At 45.6% G+C, this 17,740-nt stretch overlaps 1 protein-coding gene across 2 annotated transcripts in view; it reads left to right on the top strand.

The window, feature by feature from the left end:
- Positions 1 to 17,740, top strand: part of ttc7b (tetratricopeptide repeat domain 7B) — a 41,262-nt gene that overhangs the window by 6,790 nt on the left and 16,732 nt on the right. For both annotated transcript variants that reach the window (XM_066675996.1, XM_066675997.1), the window contains exons 7-11: positions 16,346 to 16,518; positions 16,634 to 16,697; positions 16,995 to 17,132; positions 17,347 to 17,430; positions 17,516 to 17,620. In XM_066675996.1, the coding sequence (XP_066532093.1) occupies positions 16,346 to 16,518; positions 16,634 to 16,697; positions 16,995 to 17,132; positions 17,347 to 17,430; positions 17,516 to 17,620 (564 nt within the window). The remainder of the gene's footprint in view (positions 1 to 16,345; positions 16,519 to 16,633; positions 16,698 to 16,994; positions 17,133 to 17,346; positions 17,431 to 17,515; positions 17,621 to 17,740) is intronic.

Genomic DNA, 17,740 nt, shown 5'->3' with positions numbered 1-17,740 from the left:
ACCACACCACACCACACTACACTACACTACACTACACCACACCACACTACACCACGCCACACTACACTACACCACGCCACACTACACTACACCACACCACGCTACACTACGCCACACCACACCAAGCAACGCTACACTCCACCACACTATGCCACGCTACACTGCACCACACCACACTACACTACATCACCCCACACCACGCTACACCACGCTACACCACACTACACTACACTACACCACACCACACCACACTACACCACACTACACCACACCACACCACACCACACTACACTACACTACACTACACTACACCACACTACACTAATCAAATCAAATCAAATTTATTTATATAGCGCTTTTCACAACTGATGTTGTCACAAAGCAGCTTCACAGAATTCCAGTAAGACAAGATTTGACATGAAATGTAAAGACAAATGTAAAACCCTCAAGTGAGCAAGCCAGGGGCGACAGTGGCAAGGAAAAACTCCCCCAGCTGAGGAAGAAACCTTGGGAGGAACCAAGGCTCACAAGGGGTGACCCATCCTCCTCTGGTCAATCTACTGGTGATGATAGTTAGTAGTCCATGAGAACTTCAGTGTAGGGACAGCTTCAAGGCACTTGGTGGTTGCTGGAGCGTGGGCAGCTGGTCTGAAGCATGGAGGAGGATCTCGACAGTCATCCATCAGTGTCCAGACAGACAGGTGGGCAGTCGTTTACTCGGAAAGATGTAAAGGGATGGAATTAGTTTTGAACTGTTTTGTGTTTGTAAAGTAGAAAATATGAAAATTTCCAGAGTGTGGCTAATGACTCCGGCAGATCTGACTATGACAGCATTAACTAAAAGGAGAGAACCAGAAGGACACACAGACACGGGAGCATCCTGAAACACTGGCATCCCTCCGCTCCACCGTCAACAAACCTGAGTGATCGCGAGAAGCGGCGGGACGACAGCACCAGCGTCTCAGTATACTATAATTCCCTGTGTCCATGGACCCCCCGGCTCTGCCGCCTTTATCTATGGGGGAGCATTAGCTACCAAATGATAAACTAAACAAATGAGTTTTTAGCCTACATTTGAAGATTGCGACTGTGTCTGAGTCCCGAACATTTTTTGGAAGATCATTCCAGAGTTGGGGGGCTTTATAAGAAAAGGCTCTTCCCCCAGCTGAGGCCTTCTGAATTCTGGGAACATTTAAAAATCCAGTATTCTGTGATCTGAGTGAACGTGGAGGCTCATAATAGGAAATTGTATCTTGAAGATATTCAGGAGCAAGCCCATGTAGAGCTTTATATGTTAATAACAAAATTTTGTAGTCAATGCGGAATTTAACAGGCAGCCAATGAAGTGATGATAAAACTGGGCTGATATGTTCAAATTTTCTAGTTTTAGTGAGGACCCTAGCTGCAGCATTTTGAACTAGTTGAAGTTTTCTTAAATTGCTGCTGGTGCATCCTGACAGTAGTGCGTTACAGTAGTCAAGCCTTGAAGTAATAAAGGCATGTACTAATGTTTCTGCGTCCTGGAGGGATAAGGCATTTCTAATCTTAGCAATATTGCGAAGATGTAAAAAAGCTGTCCTAGTGATACTACCTATGTGTTGATCAAATGATAAATCCGGGTCAATTATGACACCAAGATTTTTTGCTGCTGAACCAGGTTTAACTGGAAAGTTAGCTAGATCTAAAATTAAATCTGATAATTTATTTCTTGTCACTTTTGGACCCAAAAGCAGGACCTCTGTTTTGTTGCTGTTTAGAAGGAGGAAGTTACGCAACATCCAGCCTTTCACGTCTTTTACACAGTCCTCTATTTTCTTTAATCTGTGTTTGTCATCGGGCTTGGCTGAAATATACAATTGTGTGTCGTCTGCGTAACAGTGAAAGTTAATGTCATGGTTTCTTATAACTGTGCCTAGCGGTAACATGTATAATGTAAATAATAATGGTCCTAAAATAGAGCCTTGTGGAATTCCAAATCTTACTTTAGAATAATTTGAATTTAGATTGTTTACTTTTACGAATTGATAACGTTCCGTTAAGTAAGATTTGAACCATAATAGGGCTGTCCCTGTGATTCCAACCATGTTTTCTAACCTTTCTATGAGAATATTGTGGTCTATTGTATCGAAGGCTGCGCTTAGGTCAAGAAGCACCAACAGGGATACGTGGCCTTGATCAGAGGCAAGAAGAAGATCATTTGTTATCTTGACTAGAGCTGTCTCTGTACTATGATGTTGCCTGAATCCAGATTGGAATTTTTCATATATATGATTCTTATGTAGATATGAACTAAGTTGTTGGGCCACAGCTCTTTCTAAGATCTTAGACAGAAATGGCAAATTAGAAATAGGCCTGTAATTAGACAGTGTACTAGCATCAAGATTTGGTTTCTTGATCATAGGTTTAATAACTGCTAGTTTAAAAGCTTTGGGTACATGGCCCAGACTAAGCGATGAGTTTACTATAGTTAAAAGAGGATCAATAATAGCTGGTAGTACTTCTTTGAGCAACTTTGTGGGAATTGCGTCAAGTGTGCAAGTTGTACAGTTTGCGGAGGTGATAATCTTCTCTAGTTCTAATTGTGGGAGTGGGTAAAAGGTTTCAAGTCTTTCTTTTACAGTTATATTATGTTTTATTTCATTCACATCAGGTGGCAGCCAGGATGGATTTGATCCTGTGGCTAGAGTTTGTTGTCTAATATTCTCAATTTTATTATTAAAAAAGTCCATAAAATCTTTACTGGTGAGAGTTGCTGGAATTAGTTGTTCAGAACCTGCTTGATTTTTTGTAATTCTAGAAAACACACTAAACAGTGCTCTCGGATTATTTTTATTATTGGAGATCAGCGAGGCCAGATATGCTGAGCGAGCTTTAGTGAGGGCATTTCTATACTCTATAAGGCTGTCCTTCCAGGCAGAATGAAACACTTCAAGCTTGGTTGATCGCCATTTCCGCTCTAGTTTTCGTAATGTTTGTTTTAAAGTACGGGTCTTATCGTTATACCATGGTGCGAGCTTTTTCTGTCTTATACTTTTATGTTTAAGTGGTGCTACCTTTTCTAAAGTAGATCAACAGGTATTTTCTAGGTAGTCAGTTAGTACATCTAGGTCCATTGGGTCTGATGGAGTTGGAACTGGGGTCGATAGTTCTGGTAGGTTTTCTTTAAATTGTAGGGCGGTAGATGGTTTTATTATACGCCTTGTAGAATAGCGAGGGTTCTTACATATATTATGGCTAAAACGTAGCTCATATGAAATTAAGTAATGATCGGAGATTGCTGAGGATTGCGGTAAGATATTAATTTTGTCAATGTTAAGACCTAGTGTCAGAACTAAGTCTAAAGTGTGGCTGCAGTAGTGTGTAGGCCCTGTTACATTTTGAGTAATACCAATAGAGTCTAAGATTGAGGTAAATGCCTTTTTTAGTGGGTCACTTTCCTTCTCGAAATGGATATTGAAATCTCCTACAATTATAACTTTATGATTGCACACCGCTAGGTTTGTAGCAAAATCGCTGAATTCTTTCAGAAATTCTAAGTAAGGCCCTGGTGGTCTGTAAATGTTGCATAATAAAAATGCGTCCTTTTTTGTGACCGGATTTGTAATAATAGTGGAGAGAACCTCAAAAGAAGAAAAGGTGTCACATTGTTTAAGACTAATTTCTAGGGTATTTTGGTAAATTACACATACTCCACCTCCTTTGCCTGATATTCTTGGGCTATGAGCATAATTATAGCCTAGGGGGGTGGCTTCATTTAGTGCTAAATATTCATTTGGTTTAACCCACGTTTCCGTGAGACAGAAAACATTGAATTTATGATCACTTATAATATCATTTACGATGAGTGCTTTTGAGTTTAGCGATCTTATGTTGAGTAACCCAAATTTTAGTTCTGAGGTGTTGCTGCTAGGTGTTGTGTATGATTTAATATTGATTAGGTTGCTGAAACAGGCTGATTTTGTTTTTCTACTTTTACATTTAGTTCGGGGGAAAGACACAGTCTCAATACAGTTGAACCTGGGTGACGCCTCAAGACAGTTCGCAGACGGTCGGTTTAGCCTGTCTGTCTGCGGCCTGGTCCCGGCTCTGGATTGTCAGCAGCTATCTACACTACTCTGCCGACTAACTAAAAGACTATGTGCTATACTGCAAGAAAGTAAGGCAGCACCCTCCCGCGTGGGGTGGATACCATCCCTACCTATAAGACCAGGCTTGCCCTCAAAACGTAACCAATTGTCTATAAAGCCCACTTGATTTTCGGAACACCACTTGGACATCCAGCAGTTTAACGCCCAAAGTCTGCTGTAAGCTTCGTCGCCACGCCGCATTGGTATGGGACCAGAGCAGATTACGGCATCGGACATCGTCTGGGCCAGTTTAATCACCTCTGTAATATTACCCTTAGTTACCTCAGACTGCCGCAGACGAATATCATTGGCCCCTACATGAATGACTACCCTCGAATATCTCCTATTAGCTAACAGTCTAAGGTTGCCACTAATATCCGGCGCTCTGGCTCCCGATAAACAGCTAACTGTTACTGCCGGCGCCCCTAAAGGAGTAGCTAATTTCACGTGCCGAACAATAGAGTCTCCTATAACCAGAGCACTCTTAACAGGCTCCTCAGCGGGTGCTTCGCTGAGCAGGGCAAACCTGTTTGACACGGGAATCGGAGGAGCGTGGTGTCCCGGTGGGCTAGCTTTGGCCTCAGCGTTAGCATCAGCCTTAGCTTTCCGGCTATGACGCCGAGACGTCACCCATTCACCCCGCTGTGAGGGCTCTAACGCCGGAGTCGTGGGGGTGCTAACTCTCCCTAAGGCACCCGGAGTTGCTAACACTGAATCTCGCTGTTTATCCCTCAACAATAATAAGCTCCGGATGCGCACTTCTAGCTGGTCCACTTTATCCACCAGGGAGCTAACTAGCTGACACTTACTACAAATACAACCACTATATTTATCGCTAGAGGTGGAAAAGGGCGTTAAACTAAACATGCCACACTCTGAACAGGCAAAACAGCCAGTAGTAGCCATGGAATTGCAGGTACTTACCGCTTTTAGTGAATTTTAGTAACTTACACCAAGAACGTTACTCCAGGGTCCGGTGGCAGTTTTAGTGCCTCTGTAATGAATATTCCTGCGGAGACAATCTAAAAGATAGATCTATGGATGGTTAGTAGGTTATAAAAACAGATATAAATATAGAAATAACAATGGAAACGATTAAACAGGAAAACCCGAGCGATCAAAACAGCTTCCAAACGGGTACAGAAACAGCCAAACGGGTTGCCAGATCTCCACTCTCCACTCTCCCCACTACACTACACTACACTACACTACACCACACTACACCACGCTACACTCCACCACACTATGCCACGCTACACTGCACCACACCACACTACACTACATCACCCCACACCACGCTACACCACACTACACCACACCACACTACACTACACTACACTACACCACACTACACCACGCTACACTCCACCACACTATTCCACGCTACACTGCACCACACCACACTACACTACATCACCCCACACCACGCTACACCACACTACACCACACCACACTACACTACACTACACCACACTACACTACACTACACTACACTACACTACACCACACCACACTACACTACACTACACCACGCTACACTCCACCACACTATGCCACGCTACACTGCACCACACCACACTACACTACATCACCCCACACCACGCTACGCCACGCTACGCCACACCACACCACACCACACCACACCACACTAGGCAAGGCAAGGCAAGGCAAGTTTATTTATAGAGCACCTTTCATACAGAAGCAATTCAAAGTGCTTTACAGAAAAAGAAATTACATTAAAAGCCAGAGTAAAATCATAAATTCCAATAAGACAATTACATAAAAAGAGTAAAATGATTAAAATGATTAAAACAATTTAAAATGACAATAAATGAAAAGAAATAAAAGAAATAAAATGCCGTTACAGAAAAGTGCAGAATATTTTAAACTGAGCTGTAAGCCTGCTCAAACAAGAGAGTTTTAAGTCTTGATTTAAATGTGTCTAACGTTGGGGCACTTCTAATATTCTCAGACAGCTGGTTCCATTTAAAAGTGGCATAGTAGCTAAATGCTGCCTCTCCATGTTTAGTTTTGACCCGAGGCAGGACTAACTGACTAGTTCCTAAAGATCTGAGATCTCTGCTCGGCTCATATCTCTGTAGCAGATCTGATAAATACGCTGGTCCTACCCCATTGAGACATTTATAAACCAGTAATAACACCTTAAAGTCTATTCTATAACAGACTGGTATCCAGTGTAAGGATTTGAGGATGGGGGTGATATGATCTCTTCTTTTGCTCCGAGTGAGAACTCTGGCAGCTGCATTTTGAATCAGCTGAAGCTGTTTAATGGTCTTTTTTGGAAGTCCAGCTAAGAGACCATTACAGTAATCAATCCTGCTAGAAATAAAAGCATGGATAAGTTTCTCTAGGTCTGGTTTAGTCAGAAAATCTCTAATCTTACTGATGTTCTTAAGATGGTAAAATGCTGATCTAGTAACCGCTTTAATATGACTACTAAAACTGAGATCTGAGTCCATTGATACACCAAGGTTGCGAGCCAGTTCTTTAGATTTGAGGGCTCTCGAGTCCAGATACGTAGCCAATCTTTGTCTCTCAGTGCTATTCCCAAATAGTATAATCTCAGTTTTATCTTTATTCAGCTGCAGAAAATTGTGTCCCATCCAGTTTGTGATGTGTTCAAGGCACTTGCTTAATAAGTCAACTGGGCCAGAGTCGTTTGGGGACAGGGCCATGTAAATCTGAGTATCATCTGCATAGCTGTGATAGGACAGCCCATAGTTCTGTAGAATCTGGCCAAGAGGAAGCATATATAAATTAAATAAAAGTGGACCAAGAATAGAGCCCTGGGGGACACCACAGGTTACTGGCATGTTCTCTGAAATATTATTTTCTATTTCTACAAAGTAGTTCCTGCCTTCCAGGTAAGAAATGAACCACTTCAGGACTGTTCCTGAGAGTCCAACCCAGTTTGCGAGTCTATCTATAAGAATCTTATGGTCAATGGTATCAAAGGCAGCACTAAGGTCAAGAAGTAATAGAAGAGATACCTTTCCAGCCTCTGTATTTAAGCGGATGTCATTAATTACCTTGATTAGAGCAGTCTCAGTGCTGTGATTAGACCGGAACCCGGACTGGAATTTGTCTAGGCTACTGTTTATGGACAAGAAACCAGTGATTTGCCTGAAAACTATTTTCTCAATGATTTTGCCCATGAACGGTAGATTAGAAATTGGCCTGTAGTTACTTATCAGAGAAGATTCTAAATTTTTCTTTTTTAGAAGAGGCTTTACAACTGCAGTTTTTAGTGAGCTCGGAAAAACCCCCGACATGAGTGAGGTGTTTACAATGTGGAGTATGTCTGGTGCTATAGTGTGAAACACACTCTTTAAAAAATTGGTTGGTAGTGTGTCAAGACTGCAAGTGGATGATTTGAGATGATTAACTGTGTCAGTTAAAATATTACTATCAACAGTACTGAACTCTGACATTTTAACTAAGGAGTTTTTATGAGGTGATGGAGAGGGTACAGACTCATTGTTGGATATAGATGTACTAATCGCTTGTCTGATATTCTGGATTTTAGTGTTAAAAAAGAATGCAAACTCATTACATCTCTCAGTTGATACTAATTCAGGGGCCATTGGTGTGGGTGAGTTAGTAAGTCTGTCGACCACGGTGAAGAGGATTTTGCTGTTGTTAGTGTTATTGTTGATGATACTAGAGAAATAGGATTGTCGTGTTTTGCATATTGTCGCGTTGTATTGACGTAGCCTATCTTTGTAGATTTCTTTGTGAATATGAAGACTTGTTTTACGCCATCTGCGTTCTGCCTTGCGACACTCCCTCTTTTGGATTTGAACAACAGAAGCATTTCTCCATGGTGCTTTCTGTTTGCAAGACAAGGCCTTCATTTTAACTGGCGCAATCTCATCCATTACACTGACAATTTTTGTATTAAAACTATTCAGCAAATCATCAACAGAGTTGGATCGTTCACATGGTGTAGTGCACAATTTACTCATGAAAAGTGTAGCTGTGCAGTCCTTTATAATCCTTTTCTTGACACAAACTCTTCTATCTCTGATGACTGGTGAGGCCCACATATCAAAGAACACACAGTAGTGATCTGACAGTGCGACGTCCTTCACAGTCACTGATATGTTGAGACTCTTTGAGATAACAATATCCAGCGTGTGACCATGACAATGAGTACTCCCTGTAACATGCTGTGAAAGACCAAAAGAGTCCAATATGGCAAGTAGTTCCTTGGCAAAACAGTCCTTGGGATTGTCGATATGTATGTTAAAGTCACCAGCAATAACAAAATGGTCAAAGTCTGTAGAAATAAAGGACAGCATCTCTGTAAATTCATCAATAAAATTAGTGCTGTACTTCGGAGGCCTGTAGACAGTTACTGTCAGGATTCACGGAGCGGACTGACGGAGGCGGACGCATTTGCTAAAACACGGTATTTTAATTATAATGAAAGAAATAACAAAACAACGACAGGAAACAGTAGTTACAACACAACACGAAATGAAACTAGACTAACACTTAGACAGACTAGACTGGGGAGCGAAACGACGATGAGAGAAACTACGGAGACAGACAGATAACATGACTGACATGACAAAAGAGAAAAGAGAATGTGAATGAAATGAACGACAAACAGGACGTGAAACAAGAGGGCTTAAATACTCACACAAACGAGACACACCTGGACAGATAACAAGGAGGACGGGTTAACAGATGACAGACGAGGAGGCGGGACAAAGGCGGAGACTAGAACATAAACAAAACATAGCCATGTGCAAATAAAGCACATGGCGGGGACAACAGACATGACAGGACGAAGGCGTGACAGATGCCCCCCCCAAGAACGCGCAACTCCCGGGCGCGTACTCCTAAACCCCCCAGGAGCTGGCACTGGAGAGGGCACGGAAAACAAGACAGGACAACAAACCAACGGGTGACAGGACTCAGGACAGGACGGGAACAGACACAGGAGCTGGGGACACGACAGGACCGAATATACGAGACGGGACATGGGACATGACAGGAGACTGACAAAGGGGGGCAGCAAGAGACGAGAACGGACTGGACAGGACAGGAATGGACACATGGGACTTGACAGGGTTTTTGACATTGGACATGACACTGGATGGAAACAGGGACTGGACAGAAGACGGGACAGGTGACATGACTTGGTGCTGGGACTGGACGGGAGCAGAGACTGGTGACAAGACACTGGACAGGATAGGAACGTTAGACTGGACAGGGGTACGTGACTGGACAGAAGACAGGACAGGTGACATGACACTAGACTGGAACGGAGACGGGACTGGAGACTGGACAGGGGATTGAAAGGGAAACTGGACCGGAGACAAGACAGGTGACTGGACATTGGACGGATACGGGAACTGGACGTGAGACAAGACAGAGGGTTGAAACAGGGACTGGACAGGACTGACAGGGGACTGGACATGAGACTGAAACAGAGACTGGACAGGGCTGACAGGAGACTGGACTGGACTTGGTAGGGGAACAGGTACAAGGACATTTACAGGGACTGACACAAACACAGTGACCGGGACAGGGACAGAGACAAAGGCAGACACGGGTACAGGGACAAGGACAGAGACGGGAACCAGGACAGGGACTGACAAGGGAACCAAAATAACAGGGGGGTGCCCAGGACTGGCTAATGTCTGTGTGGCAGTCTGAGGAACCAGCCTAGGCACAGTTCTGGGGATCGGCCCTGAAGTCCTTCGGGCCGACCTACGGACATGGACAGGGGAGGCCGTAGCCACAGTCACGGGGACAGGAGAGGCCGTAGCCACCGTCACGGGGACAGGAGAGGCCGTAGCCACCGTCACGGGGACAGGAGCGGCCGTAGCCACCGTCACGGGGACAGGAGCGGCCGATGCCGCCATCACGGACACTGGAGCGGCGGGTGCCGCCATCAACGGGACAGGAGCGGCGGGTGCCGCCATCAACGGGACAGGAGCGGCGGGTGCCGCCATCAACGGGACAGGAGCGGCGGGTGCCGCCATCACGGACACTGGAGCGGCGGGTGCCGCCATCACGGACACTGGAGCGGCGGGTGCCGCCATCACGGACACTGGAGCGGCGGGTGCCGCCATCACGGACACTGGAGCGGCGGGTGCCGCCATCACGGACACTGGAGCGGCGGGTGCCGCCATCACCGAGACAGGAGCGGCGGGTGCCGCCATCACCGAGACAGGAGCGGCGGGTGCCGCCATCACCGAGACAGGAAGCCCTGCGACGTCGTCCACGGAGGCAGGGGAACCTGCGACGTCGTCCACGGAGGCAGGGGAACCTGCGACGTCGTCCACGGAGGCAGGGGAACCTGCGACGTCGTCCACGGAGGCAGGGGAACCTGCGACGTCGTCCACGGAGGCAGGGGAACCTGCGACGTCGTCCACGGAGGCAGGGGAACCTGCGACGTCGTCCACGGAGGCAGGGGAACCTGCGACGACGTCCAAGGAGGCAGGGGGACCTGCGACGACGTCCAAGGAGGCAGGGGGACCTGCGACGACGTCCAAGGAGGCAGGAGAGGCGCGCGTCGCGCTCACGAAGACAGGAGAGCCGCGCGCCGCGCTCTCGAGGACAGGGGTTTGTGCTGCTCGCCGGGCTCGCGCTGGAGCTGTAAAGGGTTTAGGGGGTTTCACAGGCGCACCCATTAGATCACCTCGAGGTGCGCCCCTGTTAGCCTCAGGCCTCAGAGGTACGGAGGTGAGGCTAACAGCCCCTACCCTTAACGCCCCCCCAAAAATTTCCCCGGACCTGAGGGGGCAATCCTCGGGAACAGAGGGTCCTGCGGAGCTGACCTCGAGAGCCGATCGGGAGAATCTGGCTCTCAATAGATCTCTGAAAGTCTCCACCGAAATCTGCAGGCCTCTCTCTCTCAGCACGCGATCAGCCCACTGCAGTGCTATCCCTTTAAGAAGAGATCTCATGAACATTACCTTAATAAATTCGTGTGGCGCAGGAACTGTCAGATAGTCAAAGTATAAGCGGCATTGGAGCAGAAAACCCTCAACGTTTGAAGTCCCCTCAAACTCGGGGGGAACTCCCATATGAGATTGCAGGGCAGCAGGTTGATCGCCCACCTTTGCCGCTAGAAACTCCTGTACTCTCCTGAACGCCTCGTTGAGAAAATAGTCCGTGCTAGCTGCGTCCTTTAGTGGGTCGTTCATTCTGTCAGGATTCACGGAGCGGACTGACGGAGGCGGACGCATTTGCTAAAACACGGTATTTTAATTATAATGAAAGAAATAACAAAACAACGACAGGAAACAGTAGTTACAACACAACACGAAATGAAACTAGACTAACACTTAGACAGACTAGACTGGGGAGCGAAACGACGATGAGAGAAACTACGGAGACAGACAGATAACATGACTGACATGACAAAAGAGAAAAGAGAATGTGAATGAAATGAACGACAAACAGGACGTGAAACAAGAGGGCTTAAATACTCACACAAACGAGACACACCTGGACAGATAACAAGGAGGACGGGTTAACAGATGACAGACGAGGAGGCGGGACAAAGGCGGAGACTAGAACATAAACAAAACATAGCCATGTGCAAATAAAGCACATGGCGGGGACAACAGACATGACAGGACGAAGGCGTGACAGTTACTAGTAATATCTGTGGTGTCCCTTTCAAAACTACACAGAGATTCTCAAATGTTGTGAAGTCTCCAAATGATAACTGCTTGCACTGAAAAGAACCATGGAACAAAGCAGCTAGACCTCCACCTTTTCTGCTGGCACGAGATGCATTTAAAAAATGAAAATCTGGAGGAGCCGACTCCAATAAAACAGTTGCAGCACTACATTCATTTAGCCAAGTCTCAGTTAAAAGTATAAAATCAAGCCCATGTGCTGTAATAAAATCATTAATTAAGTGTGATTTGTTTGTGAGAGATCTGATATTTAGAAGAGCTAACTTAGTAACTTGTGCACTTTGCCACAGAATCTCTGTTTCACATTTTATTTGCTGTAGATTGGCTACATTCACAGAATCTGACCTGAACTCTCTGTTCTTTCTCTCTCTGATAAGTACTGGAATGGGAGAGATTACAGGCATCAAAGGTCCAAGCTTGTTTTGAAAACATGTACTGCTGACATCATCACTGCAGCAGCCAGGACCCGAAAAACATCACTTTTCTTTGCCCTTATCAGCTGACGAAGCTGTGTGAAGCTCCTGCTGGCGATGGGGCCGTGAGCGAAGCTGCCTTTCCGGGGGTTGAGGAGCTTGTCTTTTCCGTTGAGGTGCTCTAGGTGGTGATGGAGTGTGATTATTCTTAGGGGACAGTCTGGGGGACTGCAGTGGAGAAGTGGCAGTAGATGATGGTGGAGTAGAAGCTGGGGTGGTTCTTCTTTGCACCTGAGGGCTGGCTGACAGGGAAAGTGACAGCCTTGTCCCAGCCGAAACCAGCTTCTCCATGGCTGCTGGGAGGTTCAGGTGGGGTGATGTGGGGGGGGACTACACTACACTACACTACACCACGCCACACTACACTACACCACACCACGCTACACCACGCTACACTACGCCACACCACACTACGCCACACTACACGACACAACACTACAACAATTGCAGGTAAGGCCCAAGGAATTGAGCATTTTGTTTCCCTCTTTATTAATGCTCACTCACAATGGATTCATTAATAGCCCTTAAACATGTTAAAAGAACATTAGATCAGAGACAAAAAAAACTGTAGCTTGCCTGGAAATAATTATACCACGGAAAGAAAAAGTATGCTTTTTTTCTGCAAGCTTCTATTTAGAAAATGCACCGCAGGGATTAAGGAGATTTTGCTGCAAAACGGGCACAGTTCTGAAAGCAGCTTGTATTTAACTGTTAGGGAAACAGAGGAGGATCTGAGAGTTAGTGACTGTTAATATCAGCTGTGTTCAGGGCGTGAGAAAGAGCTCTAAACATGCAGCAGGTTAACGTTAGTCTCTGTCTGTGTCCCAAACCACACACTGCTGCACTGAACAGTGTGAATATATACACCGCCCTCAGCAGTGTCTCTGTAGTGTAGTGTATAAAGGTCTATAGTGTGAATATATACACCTTCCTCAGCAGCGTCTCTGTAGTGTAGTGTATAAAGGTCTATAGTGTGAATATATACACCTCCCTCAGCAGCGTCTCTGTAGTGTAGTGTGTAAAGGTCTATAGTGTGAATATATACACCTCCCTCAGCAGCGTCTCTGTAGTGTAGTGTATAAAGGTCTATAGTGTGAATATATACACCACCCTCAGCAGCGTCTCTGTAGTGTAGTGTATAAAGGTCTATAGTGTGAATATATACACCTCCCTCAGCAGCGTCTCTGTAGTGTAGTGTATAAAGGTCTATAGTGTGAATATATACACCACCCTCAGCAGCGTCTCTGTAGTGTAGTGTGTAAAGGTCTATAGTGTGAATATATACACCTCCCTCAGCAGCGTCTCTGTAGTGTAGTGTATAAAGGTCTATAGTGTGAATATATACACCGCCCTCAGCAGCGTCTCTGTAGTGTAGTGTGTAAAGGTCTATAGTGTGAATATATACACCTCCCTCAGCAGCGTCTCTGTAGTGTAGTGTATAAAGATCTATAGTGTGAATATATACACCACCCTCAGCAGTGTCTCTGTAGTGTAGTGTATAAAGATCTATAGTGTGAATATATACACCACCCTCAGCAGCGTCTCTGTAGTGTAGTGTGTAAAGGTCTATAGTGTGAATATATACACCTCCCTCAGCAGTGTCTCTGTAGTGTAGTGTGTAAAGGTCTATAGTGTGAATATATACACCACCCTCAGCAGCGTCTCTGTAGTGTAGTGTGTAAAGATCTATAGTGTGAATATATACACCTCCCTCAGCAGTGTCTCTGTAGTGTAGTGTATAAAGGTCTATAGTGTGAATATTATACACCACCCTCAGCAGTGTCTCTGTGGTGTAGTGTATAAAGGTCTATAGTGTGAATATATACACCGCCCTCAGCAGCGTCTCTGTAGTGTAGTGTGTAAAGGTCTATAGTGTGAATATATACACCACCCTCAGCAGCGTCTCTGTAGTGTAGTGTGTAAAGGTCTATAGTGTGAATATATACACCACCCTCAGCAGCGTCTCAGTAGTGTAGTATGTGTAAAGGTCTATAGTGTGAATATATACACCGCCCTCAGCAGCGTCTCAGTAGTGTAGTATGTGTAAAGGTCTATAGTTTGAATATATACACCGCCCTCAGCAGCGTCTCTGTAGTGTAGTGTGTAAAGGTCTATAGTGTGAATATATACACCTCCCTCAGCAGCGTCTCTGTAGTGTAGTGTGTAAAGGTCTATAGTGTGAATATATACACCACCCTCAGCAGCGTCTCTGTAGTGTAGTGTGTAAAGGTCTATAGTGTGAATATATACACCTCCCTCAGCAGCGTCTCTGTAGTGTAGTGTGTAAAGGTCTATAGTGTGAATATATACACCACCCTCAGCAGCGTCTCTGTAGTGTAGTATGTGTAAAGGTCTATAGTGTGAATATATACACCGCCCTCAGCAGCGTCTCAGTAGTGTAGTATGTGTAAAGGTCTATAGTTTGAATATATACACCGCCCTCAGCAGTGTCTCTGTAGTGTAGTGTGTAAAGGTCTATAGTTTGAATATATACACCGCCCTCAGCAGTGTCTCTGTAGTGTAGTGTGTAAAGGTCTATAGTGTGAATATATACACCACCCTCAGCAGCGTCTCAGTAGTGTAGTATGTGTAAAGGTCTATAGTGTGAATATATACACCGCCCTCAGCAGCGTCTCAGTAGTGTAGTATGTGTAAAGGTCTATAGTTTGAATATATACACCGCCCTCAGCAGTGTCTCTGTAGTGTAGTGTGTAAAGGTCTATAGTTTGAATATATACACCGCCCTCAGCAGTGTCTCTGTAGTGTAGTGTGTAAAGGTCTATAGTGTGAATATATACACCTCCCTCAGCAGTGTCTCTGTAGTGTAGTGTGTAAAGGTCTATAGTGTGAATATATACACCTCCCTCAGCAGTGTCTCTGTAGTGTAGTGTGTAAAGGTCTATAGTTTGAATATATACACCGCCCTCAGCAGTGTCTCTGTAGTGTAGTGTGTAAAGGTCTATAGTGTGAATATATACACCGCCCTCAGCAGCGTCTCTGTAGTGTAGTGTGTAAAGGTCTATAGTGTGAATATATATACACCACCCTCAGCAGCATCTCTGTAGTGTAGTGTGTAAAGGTCTATAGTGTGAATATATACACCACCCTCAGCAGTGTCTCTGTAGTGTAGTGTGTAAAGGTCTATAGTGTGAATATATACACCACCCTCAGCAGTGTCTCTGTAGTGTAGTGTGTAAAGGTCTATAGTGTGAATATATACACCTCCCTCAGCAGTGTCTCTGTAGTGTAGTGTGTAAAGGTCTATAGTGTGAATATATACACCTCCCTCAGCAGCGTCTCTGTAGTGTAGTGTGTAAAGGTCTATAGTGTGAATATATACACCACCCTCAGCAGCGTCTCTGTAGTGTAGTGTGTAAAGGTCTATAGTGTGAATATATACACCACCCTCAGCAGTGTCTCTGTAGTGTAGTGTGTAAAGGTCTATAGTGTGAATATATACACCTCCCTCAGCAGCGTCTCTGTAGTGTAGTGTGTAAAGGTCTATAGTGTGAATATATACACCTCCCTCAGCAGCGTCTCTGTAGTGTAGTGTGTAAAGGTCTATAGTGTGAATATATACACCACCCTCAGCAGCGTCTCTGTAGTGTAGTGTATAAAGGTCCAGTGTGTGGTTTGGGACACGGCCTCACTCTCTAATGTTAATAAAATAATAAAATGCTGTTCCACATCGTTATAACAGCAGTATTTTACTGCCTTATCTACAGGAATCAGCTAATATTCTGGTTTTGGGGTGGGCTTTGACTCAGATGGTGTTGTGTAAGTTGATGTTACTTCAGTAAATTAGAGAATTGTAAACTGCATGTGTATTTTATTAACCGTGTTGTGGGGGCGCTATGGTGCAGGTGGTGGGCACAAAGTGGGAACACACCCTGGAGGGGGCGCCAGTCCCTCACTTGGTGACACATACACACAGCTGACCATAGCTCAATGTAAACACTTCCTCTGCAGAGAAGCCCACCCCCACTTTAACTCTCAGTGTGTGTGTGTGTGTGTGTGTGTGTGTGTGTGTGTGTGTGTGTGTGTGTGTGTGTGTGTGTAGACCATAGCTAGGCAGTTAGCTGAGATCCTTTTGAGGGGGATGTGTGAGCAGAGTTATTGGAGTCCACTAGAAGACCCCCCACCTCAGTCTCCTCTGGACGACCCACACACACACTGCAGCTCCACTAGGAACTACGCTCTCAGCAGGAGACCCCGACTGTACTCCGGAGAGAAGTACACACACACACACACACACACACACAGAGTTACATTAATTTGTAATATGTTGTGGGTGCAGAATTACTAAATAAACTCTCTCTCTCCCTCTCTCTCTCTCCACCACCCCCAGTCTATTCTGTCCTCAGGAGAACACGGAGGAGGCTCTGCTGTTGTTGTTGATCAGTGAGTCCATGGTGAGTGAGCTGTGTTGGTTGTGATTTCGTTGGGAGGTGGGATGTCTGTAAAATAGCGACATATCCCTTGTTCAGTGCATGTTGACATTGAAGTGTTCATCTGGAGTCCATCAGCTCACACACTGTGAGTTTTCTGTGCTGGACCCATGTGTATGTGACAGTGCAAAGACCCAACGAGCGTGGAGAAATAACAGAGAAGAAAGAGAACCGAGTGAAAAATCAGGTTTAAAGGTGTGTGTGTGTGTGTGTGTGTGTGTGTGTGTGTGTGTGTGTGTGTGTGTGTGTGTGTGTGTGTAGGCTAACAGAGATGCAGTTCTGAGTCGTATCCCTGAGCACAGTGCTGACCGTGTGATCAGTTTGCAGAGTGCCTCCGTCATTTATGATCTGCTCACCATCGCACTCGGCCGCCGCGGACAGTACGAGATGCTCTCTGAGGTGAAACACACCCCTATACACACAACCCTCTACCCCTCTGCCCCGCTGTTCTGCCCCACTATCCTCCCTCCCTCCCTCCCTTCTTCCCTCTGCCCCCTGACTCTGTTACATCGTGTGTTGTGAGAGTTTAAAGTGTTGTTGTGGTGTGTCTGCTCTGTACTGTATGTGTTTTAATTGATTGATTATTGGTTATTGATAACACCTTCTCCCCCAGTGTCTGGAGAGAGCGATGAAGTTTGCGTTTGAGGAGTTTCACCTCTGGTACCAGCTGGCGTTGTCACTGATGGCTGCTGGGAAGGTCAGACTCTCTCTGCTCTTCAGTGTCTGCTGATCAGTGTTTCAGTAAGGGGTTAAGGTGTAAGATTGTGTGTGTGTGTTTGTAGTCGGCCCGTGCTGTGAAGGTGCTGAAGGAGTGTATTCGGCTGAAACCTGATGATCCCACCATCCCACTGCTAGCTGTCAAGCTGTGTATAGGCAACCTGCACTGGGTAAGTGTGCCCCACCCACTCCAACTGCTGCACTGTAGCCCCGCCCAATGACCTGCAGCACTGTAGCCCCACCCACTTCAACTGCTGCACTACAGCCCCGCCCACTAACCCTCAGCGGTG

The sequence above is a fragment of the Hoplias malabaricus genome, chromosome 1 (assembly GCF_029633855.1).
Source record: "Hoplias malabaricus isolate fHopMal1 chromosome 1, fHopMal1.hap1, whole genome shotgun sequence".
Lineage (NCBI taxonomy): Eukaryota > Metazoa > Chordata > Actinopteri > Characiformes > Erythrinidae > Hoplias > Hoplias malabaricus.
This window is presented reverse-complemented; position numbering and strand designations above follow the sequence as displayed.